We start from the raw sequence: 9,295 nt of genomic DNA, 5'->3' as shown, positions 1-9,295 counted from the left end.
TCCCCACCCTCCCCTGCAGCCCCACATTCCGCCTGTGTGTTCGAAAGGGCGAGAAATAACAGCTGGACAAGGAGAGATGGCTGAATGCCAGGTCCCCAGGGAGGAGGGGCTGGGGTTCCGACACCTGGGTCCGAGGGAGGACGTGCCAGAGGCGGGTGACTCCCGGGTCTGAGGGAAGGGGGCCTGAGGGCCTGGACTCCTGGGTCCCGGTGCAGAAGGGACCTGGAGTCCAGATTTTTGGGTCCCAGAGAAAGAAGGATGAGGGCCTGGACTCTTGGGTCCTAGGCGGAGGGACAGTAAAGGACTGGGGTCTGAAGTGGGTGAGGGCTCTGAGCCAGAACTCCGGCATGGGGGTTGAGGATGGTGGGGAAGACAGGGTCTAGAAAGCCATTCTTAGTATCTGCAAGTCAGGAGTTTTCGGGAAACCAGAGCCGGGAGGGAGGGTCCGGTTTCCCAGGGTAGGCAGGATGGCCGCGGGGGAGGCGGGGGGAGGTCTCTGTGCCCGCAGGGAGGGCACTGAGTGTCGGGGACTCCGGAGTCCCACCCCCGGACGTGGGCATACATGATGGCTTGGGGCCCCGGCCACCTGGGACCCCGGATTGGCCGCGGCCCCTCGTGGGACCGCGCCCTGCGGGCTCCCCGCGATGGTTCCCGGAGCGGGCGCGGCGGGCACCGGAGGCGGGGGAGGGGGCGGGTGCCCCAGCGGGGGCGGGTGGGGAGACCGGGAAGGCCCTGGAGGGCTGCCCAGACATTGGCGCCCTTCCCGGCAGGGGTGCCTGTGGCTTTCCGTATGGGGGTAGTGGTGGCCGGACGCGGGGGTGCGGGGAGGTGAAGGAGATGAGGGGATTGCGGGAGGAGAGGGTCTCCAGGACACCAGGTGTTTCGGAGAGGAGGGCGAGGTGGGTGTGGCTTGGAGTTAAGGCGGAGGGCAGGCGGGGAAGTAACGCCGGCTGGAGGACCCGGTGTTATTGAAGACAAGTCCCTCACCGTTTTCTTCCTGCCCATCGCCAACCCCCCCACCCCCCCACCCACACCATTCTTTTCCAAAACCCCCTAAGAGCTGGAAAATTCCCCGCCTCCACCAAGCGCGGAGCCAACCCGAAGGCAGCCCCCTTGTGACGTCATGGGTTGCCAGGCAGACTGCTGCGCGGCTCCTGCGGGCCCAGCAGGTTGGTGGAGCGCCTGGAGAGCTGGGGGCCTCGCTCGCTACCCGCGGGCCTTATCCAGCGAGAGGAGGACAGAGATCCGGAGGAGGGCAGAAATTCAGAAACGAGGGACAAGAGCCAGACGGAAAGGGAATCAGGAAGAGGGTGGGGAAGAACTCCAATCGTCAAGAAGAGACGGAGACAAAAACTGAATCGAACCACCAGTGTCTGCATCCCAAGCCCTGACCGCGGCCTTCAAGGCTCGGCCTGGTTTGGCTCTAACTGCCTCTTGCATCGCCTCTCTTATCTCCCCCCTCGCCGTCCCAGTGTCTCTGAGGGCCAGCAGGCCCGGATGGATGGGTAGCATTGCGGTCCCTGACAAAGGGTCCTAGAAGGTCTGTCTACCTTGACTTATTTTATTTTATTCCAAACTTGGGGTGATGATGATAGTTTTCGTAAACGGTACCTCATTTGCAAGAGGAGGCCCTCCCAAAAGACATTTTGTCCCTGGCACCGCCCCAGGGAGGGGGGTGTGCTGTCCTCGAGGGCAGGTCCCAGCCTGGGCTCTGCTACCAGCCGCTGTATGCCCGCCTCAAGGACCTCTTCCCTCTCTGGATCCTTGGTGCTCCTTCCTCGACTTCCTTCTGGCTACCAGTGGGTGGATGGGTGGATTTCAGATGTATCAAAGGCTTGATGGGGCTGCAAGGGCCTTCCGAGATCTTCCTCCTCCTCTCCCCTTTCACAGAAGGGCCAAACTGGCCCAGAAGCAGCAAGTCTTTCACCCTAGACCCCCCAGCCACCCAGGCTCAAGGACTTGGGACTCCGGCTTCTTAGCCCACAGCCTCTGACACCCCCCGAGGGTTCCAGTCAGAGCTCCCACAGTTCATCCGGTCTTCTTCTGCTCAGGCTGGATTCACACGAGAATGGTTGGGGCGAACGGACAACTGAGAGAAGCCACCGGGGTATGACAGCCAGGGGCGATGGGGACTTGAGCAGATTGGAAAACAGATTCCCCATTAGAAGCGGCCAACACCCTGCTCCAGCCTCTCCACATCGAAAAGCTGGCCCACTGTTGCTGGATGGTGCAAAGTCTCTGGTTAGAACTGACATGGGGGGGGCTGCCACGGTCACCCAGAAATCAGTTGAGCGGCCAGAATTGATCGCCAGCATGGCCCTAGGGAGGGCATTACAGGAGGCGGAGGGTCCCCAGTTGAACTCGGAGCTGTTGGTGGGGTCCCCAAAAGGGCATACCAGATGAGGATCCCAGAGGGGCCTCAGATGTGATTGGAGGATTCCAGACAAACAAGGGCATCGCAGAGGTGGCCCGGATACAACAAGGTTCACTGAGGTCAGCCCTCCAGACCTGACAAGGGTGTTTTCAGACATGACAAAAGGATCCCAGAGGCACCGTAGATGTGATCGGAGAATTCCAGACATAAACAAGTGATAGCAGGGTGGTTCCAGAGAATTAGGGGATCTCAAAGATGACAAAGGGATCTGGGGGGACAGACAGAATGAGAGTCACAGATGGGCACAGAGACATGTATGCAAAGGGTTCCCAGAGGGACCCAGACGTAACTAGGAGATCTCAGATGGGACAGGAGGGACTCAAACATGAGAAGGGGATCCCAGAAAGACCCTGGACAGGGCTTTGGATTGCTGGCAGAGTCCCCCTCTTGGTGTGATGATCTGTAGGCTCTCCCTCCCCTAGATGAGACTGAGAGATCGCAGACACACAAGGGATCTCAGACATCACAAGGGGATCCCAGAGAAGCTCTTGGGATTCTGGAAGCACTGCCCTGCCCCGCCCCTCCACACAGACACATAAGTATAGTCGTCTCTGGGTCCTTCAACCCAAGGCATGAAGATCTTGGGGCCCCTGGACATGACAAGGGAATCCCAAAGAGGCCCCAGACATGACTGGGGGGATCCCAGAGGGAGCCTGGGCAGGGCTTAGGGATTGTGGCAGCGCCCCGCCCCCGCAGCCAGGATGGGGGATCCGTGGGTCCTAGGACCTAGGGTGTGGGGACGCCCACGTGACACAGGCGTGGAGCCCCTGAGAGCCCCCGAGAGGCCGCCCCGGGCTCAGGCCCGGCGGGCGGCGGGCAGCAGCGCACTATCAAACTGGTAGGTGAGCTTGCGCTTGACCTTGCGGATCTCGCCGGTCTTGGCGTAGTTGCGCAGGGCGCGCGCCAGCTTCTGGTAGGTCATGCGTTTGCGGTTGCCCTTCTGCTGGCCCCAGCGGCGCGCCAGGAGCTCCTTGTGCTTCGAGGAGAATTGGAAGACCCCGGCGCCCGGCTCCACCCACCACACGCACTCGCGCATGTCTCCGCGCGTCAGCAGCCCCAGCAGGAACTGGTACAGGCGCAGCTTCTTGCGGGCCCCTGCGGCGGGTGCGGGGCGCGTTAGCTGAAGCATCCTTCGGGCCCCGCCCCACCCCCTCCCCGCTTCACCCCGTCCCGGAACCGCCAAGCCTCTGTCTCCCCATAAAGAGAATTGGGGTGACGAGGGTGGCTGCTAGGTACACCTGCCTGGCTCTGTCCGTGCCACACTCCCATCCGGGGCAAGTTGCTCCCCTTTCCTGAATGTGCCACCCCGTAACCCCCATCCCCCATCCCTGCTTTATATTTCAGGATGTGTCTCTGTCCTGTGACTGCTTGGTGGCCAGCACGTATCTGTGGAGCGCATGGATGAATCTGTGAAATGGGTTGGCAATGCTCCTCAAAGACTTATGACAGAGCTGACTTGTGGTGAAGAGATCTGAAGTGGGTTTGAATGTGGCCATTTCTCCAGCTCCAGGTCACTCAGTGTGTCAGTTCCGCGGGGACTGGGATCCTGGGAGAGGCCAAGGGGTCTGACTCCCGGGCTCCTTTAAGCAGCAAGGGCCCCACAGAGTTGGGGGGTTCATAGCAGGCACTGGATACAAGAACCCCACCTCTGCCATTTTCCAGCTGTGTGACGTTGGGGTGGTGACTTAACCTCTCTGAGCTGGTGTTTCCTCAGCTAAAAGTGAGGCTTGTGTGTGTGTTTTTACAAATCTTTCTGAAGCGCTTAGTACCAGGTGCTGCTCTAGGCACTGAACAATTATGAGCTCATTTAATCTTCATCATAACCCCACGAGACAGGGATGATAATAACAATGCCCATTTTACAGATGGGAAACTGAGGCCCAGATAGGGAAAGTAACTAATAATTCCAACTTCCAGGGGTTGTGACTAATGGAGGGCACAGGGGCAGAAGCAGGGGTTGAATGATAGATGGGAGTTGATATTGTGATGATTTCTTTTGCTACTGTGTCCATAATGATGGTGAAGATTTATTGAGTGCCAAACTCTGTGCCGAACACTGCTATCTCATTGACATGTATGATCCCCCCTAATTCTCCCAACCACCAGCAATAGATACTATTACTGTCATCCCCACTGTACAGATAGGAGACCAAGGCACAGAGCGGTAGAGACAGTTGCCCAAGGCAACACAGCCAGCAGATGGCAGATCTGGGAACTGCCCTCAGTGCTGGAGTATATATACTAGTTGCTTGGGAAGACATGGTTCCTTTAACCTCCCACCCCCATCTCCAGTTGGAGTCCCTCCCACCCCACTTGCGCCCACATACCTGCCTCAGATCCCCTCCCCTCGGGGCCGGCCATGAGGGCCTCATCTGACTCGCTGTCCGAGACCTCCAGGGCGGGACTGTCCAGCAGGAGGTCCTCTTCCTCAGACAGCACGGGGCTGGGGTATGGGGCGTACGCCAGGGGACCCAGGGTCTGTGGAAGGTCAGGGTTACCTGTAGTCCCAGAGGGAGATCCCCCTTCTCTCACTCCCTCTGCTTTCGTCCCTTGGCTTCTTCCTGGGCCCCGGCCGTGGCCCTCCCCACTCTGCTCACAGCCTGCACTCTGGCCTCGGTTCAGATCTCCATGGCGTGGCCAGGGGATGCCCGGGCCACCTCCATGAGAGCCTGCTCCACACAGATAATGGCCTTTGGTGCGGCCCCTGACCCACGTGTGTGCCTCTGTGGGCTCGATGGTGCAGTGGAGTAATAATGCTGCTTAACCTTAGAGGGTCGTCAGAGGGGTGAAGGGGTTCCGGTGTGCACAGGTTTTGATGCAGTGCCTGGCACCTAGGAAACCTCAACCAAATGATGGGGATTTTCATGGTCACCCCGCCCCTCACCTGGCTTGTGAAGTCCTCCATGGGGTATGCTGGGAAGCCAGGCCCCGGGGCCTCCAGGCTGGGGGCCGGGTCCAGGTTCCCCACAGGGCTGTAGGTTGAGGGTCCGTAACAGAGCTGGACACCCTGGGTGTGGCTGAAGGTGGCCACAGCCGGGTCAAAGGTTTCATAGGAGGCGGCTGGGACAGCTGGACTGAGGCCGTAGCTCCACAGATCTGGGGGGAAGGGCACTGAATCAGAAGCTGAGAGGTCTGGCCTCGGCCCCCTCCCCCTGGAAGCCCCTGCACTGGCACAGAGGGACCATTGTGGGCTGGGCAAATCTCTGACCCCAGGATTTGCATGGGCAAGCGGGTGATTGGGAGAGGAAAGGGGAGGAGGTCTGGAGGCCTGAGCTAACCTTGTCCTGCTGTGCCAGGTTACAGCCTCCCCTGGGCCTCAGCTCTCCCATCTGTAAAATGGGCCCAAGGGGCAGGTGGGGAGGGTGCTGGGCCAGGATCACTCACCAGGAGCCCCGTCTGAGTCGGGGTAGCTGGAGTGCTTGCAGCTGTCCAGGTCATAGAAGACTCCATCTGGGTACTGATAGGGGTTGGGAAAGAAAAGGGGTCAACCCAGGCTGCAGGGAGACCCCACCCAACCCTGGACCAGCGGGGAGACTATGACAGGCTGGGAGAGGGAGAGAAAGAGAGACACAGAGACTAGGCACCAGAGACAAGGGCAAAGAGAGGGACATCCAGAGATACAGAGTTGGGAGATAGATACAACACAGCAGAAATACACAAAGGCCCAGACCCAGACGCGCGCGCGCACACACACACACACACACAGAATGAGAGACACAGGTAGGGACACATAGAAAGAGACCAGGGTCTCGCAAAGGGACACAGCAGCCAGCCCCTACTAAGACTGTGGGCTTCCGGGAATCCCAGCACCTCACCGATACACAGTTGTGACATTGTAGCAGCTGGGGAAGGTGTAGATGAATTCCCCCAGTCTTGCCTGCCTGGGGGAGGGGGAGGGGGCCGAAGGGTGAGAGGCACAGAAGTGTTTTTAACAGAGGCAAAGAAGCTCTCCATGCTTTTTTTATCCCCCTCCATATCACTCCGATTCATCCCAAGAATCATGTTGCTTTAGCAATTAAAGTCTAAAACTAGATATATGCCATCCTGATAAACCAGTGATCTCACTGCAAGGTATTTACCCATGAGCACTGAAAACGTATGTCCACGAAACAGCCTTGTTCAAGAATAATCAGCGCAGCTTTCGTAACAGCCCCCAAACGGGAAACGGCCCAAGTGCCCAGAGACAGGAGAATGGACACACAAACTGCGGTGCGTTCCTAGGATGGAGTACTATACAGCAAGAAAAAAGGACCAACGTCTGACACACACTTGATGTCGCGTGAGGAAACCAGACCCAAAAGGTCTGTGTGATTCACTTTATATAAAGCTCAAAACCAAGCAAAACTAATCTGTGGTGGAAAATATCAGAGGGGTGTATTGATTGGGAAGGGACGTGAGGGAATCTTCCAGAGTGATGGTAATGTTCTCTATCGCGGTCTGGTTCGTGGTTACACAGGTGTGTGCCTATGTTAAAACCTCATTGAGCTGTATACAAGATTCGTCTCTTTCTTGACTTGTAAGGCAAACCTCAATTTTTTTTTTTAAAGCAAAACTCTTCAAGTTGGAGGAGGGTGGGATGTGCTGGCGAAGGGGCACCCACAGCGGGGTTTCTTTCCAGCACGTGAGTGGGGTTTTATTTCTTGGACTTAGCTGTGGGTTTATGGGGGTGGGGTATAGTATTCTGCACGTCTGAAATAGTCCAGACTCAATTTTTGAAAATACGAAGTAAAGCAGAGAAGAGAAGAAGGAATAAGTAGATTTACTAAATGTGGGATGGACGGAGGAAGGGACACAAAGTCAAAGACACAAAGACCCACCCCTCCCCGTTCGAGGAAGTGGACCAGAGTCTGAGAGAAGAGAAGAGATGTTAGGAAAACTTCTGTGATGGAATGGGTAGGAAGGGGGTCCTTGGAGGTACCGAGGAAAAGTCAGAAAGACAAAGGGACAGGAAGGAGTGGAGGGGGAAACTGAGGCAGGGAGGTCGCGATGGGCCACGTGGGTCCCCCCACCCCTCCCTGACCCCCAGGGCCCCAACTCACCAGACAGCTGAAGTGTGGCCCGTCAAGCCTGGAGGGGGAGAGACACAGGGGCATGTCAGGGGAGCCTGCAGCCTCCTGAGTCTCGAAGCGGTTGGGCAGATGGGGGATAGGCGACTGCAGCTGTGACCACCACAGCTCGTTCACTGCTGCGTGTCTCTGTGTGAGACCAGCCCCACCACACTCACCCCCACCAGGACAGGAAGTGGGGGGCGGGGGCCAGGCAAATGTTTCCCCCTCCCCTGGGATTTGCATAGACAGAGGCTGGGCGGGGGCAGGGAAAGTGAGGGAGAGAAAGTCCCCGGAGAGATGTGGGCGCCCGAGGGCGGGTGGGGGCGGGGCGGGGGCCTTGGTGAGCGAGTCGGTTAAATGGGTCCATCTTGGACCGGAGGAGATAGATGGAGAGATGGACGTCGGGGTAGAGATGGGAAAACACAGAAGAGGTTCAGCAGAGGGGAGAGGAGAGGAGGGAAGGGAGAAAGGTGTGGAGAGACAATTCACATGGCATGGGATGTAGGAAGTATTTATTAAGCCCCACAGATAGATGGGGTGGGGGACAGACGGGGAGACAGAAGGAGAGATGAAACAAACTGGAGAGACAGAGAAAGACACAGAGAGAGGGAGCAAGAGGCAGAGAACAGAGACCCAAAACAGAAAAGATGTGCTAAGAAGCACGGTGAACAGACCCAGTGAGTGAGTCGGGGATGCAGTGAGACTCCGAGGAGATGGGGACAGAGACAGAGATGGAGGGCCACTTGGGAGAGGACAGCAGGGCAGAGAAGCAAGCATCCCAAGGAAAAGAGATCTTTGGGGTCCAGGGGAGACACGGATGGGACGGAGGGAGGAATCGAGGTGGCAGAGGAAAGAGATCCAGGAGGGGCGAGAGACAGTGTGGACCTCCCTCCCCTCCCACCCACCTGCCCCCTGGGTGGGGCAGGCCCGGCAGAGGGGTCAAAGGTGAGGTGCAGGGCAGGGGTCCTGAGTACCACTTTCGGGTGGCCCCCACTTACTGTGCAGCCTCTAGGGTGAGCATGGTGGTGCTGGGCTGGGCTCGCTGCCGCCTGCAGACACCACCCCTATTTATACCTTGGCCCAGCCCCCTGGGGGGGGGCAGGGGTGCCGGCGGCTGTGAGCTCAGCCCGCCTCAAAAATCCCCTCAGGGAGGGAGTCAGGGGAGGGGGCTGGATTGCACAACCCCTTGGTCACGTGGCAGGGAGGGTGGGCCCAGGGTCTGTCTGGATTTGGGGATCCCCAGGGTTGGGATGGGGGGATTGACCCTAAGGAGTGGAGATGGGAGAGGAGCCAGATTTGGGGGGACCCTGAAAAAGTAAAGGAGGGGTCAAGGGGTCCTGTGGGCAGGGGGGGTGGGGGGAGGCTCTGGACCCAGGAACCAGAGGGGAGTGGGTTGCCAGGCACTGGGGGCACGCCGAGACCGCCGGCTGACGAGAGCACTGGGGGGTGTCAGAGGTGGGGGGGCCCTGGGCTCTCAGAGTAGACGTGGGTTGGGCTGGGGTCCCTGAGAAAAACCCAGGGCCGAAGCCGGTGGAGACCCCAATGTGGAAACATTGTGGGTGTGTGACATGAGAGGGGGGTCCCCCTGGTCGTTCCGGGGAGCGGGAGCCTCCAAGCCAGGGGCTGCCCCAGGCCTGGAGGAAACAGGTCAGCACCTGGAGGGCGGGGCAGCCGGGCCAGAGGAGCTTGTGCCCATAGATGCTCTGCTCACTGGGCCTCGAGGGAGGGCTCGCGGGGGTGGGGGTGAGACCCGGCCCAGAGAGCTTGCAGGGAGGGTGAGGGAGTCCGGTGAGGGCCTCCTGGGGGTCAGTGG

The 9,295-nt window shown here is 58.8% G+C and overlaps 1 protein-coding gene across 5 annotated transcripts; it reads right to left on the bottom strand.

Annotated features, from left to right (window-relative positions):
* Window positions 1–1,354: 1,354 nt before the first annotated feature.
* SPIB (Spi-B transcription factor) lies at window positions 1,355–9,242 on the bottom strand. 5 transcript variants are annotated; one of them, XM_033845584.2, is made up of 7 exons: window positions 8,481–9,242; window positions 7,474–7,501; window positions 5,819–5,891; window positions 5,319–5,530; window positions 4,762–4,912; window positions 3,294–3,529; window positions 1,355–2,642 (listed from the first exon to the last, which is right to left on the bottom strand). In XM_033845584.2, the coding sequence occupies exons 1-7, from the start codon at window positions 8,501–8,503 to the stop codon at window positions 2,013–2,015; spliced, it is 1,353 nt and encodes a 450-aa protein (XP_033701475.1). In that variant the 5' UTR covers window positions 8,504–9,242; the 3' UTR covers window positions 1,355–2,012. The 5 variants fall into 5 exon arrangements, with proteins under 5 accessions (XP_033701475.1, XP_033701476.1, XP_033701474.1 ...); XM_033845585.2 differs by having other exon boundaries at window positions 2,502–3,529; XM_033845586.2 differs by lacking the exon at window positions 1,355–2,642 and having other exon boundaries at window positions 3,345–3,529; window positions 4,766–4,912.
* Window positions 9,243–9,295: the final 53 nt, after the last annotated feature.

Source organism: Tursiops truncatus, chromosome 19 (genome assembly GCF_011762595.2).
Source record: "Tursiops truncatus isolate mTurTru1 chromosome 19, mTurTru1.mat.Y, whole genome shotgun sequence".
Taxonomy (NCBI): Eukaryota; Metazoa; Chordata; class Mammalia; order Artiodactyla; family Delphinidae; genus Tursiops; species Tursiops truncatus.
Note: the sequence above shows the minus strand (reverse complement) of the source record. Positions and strands in the feature narration are given on the sequence as shown.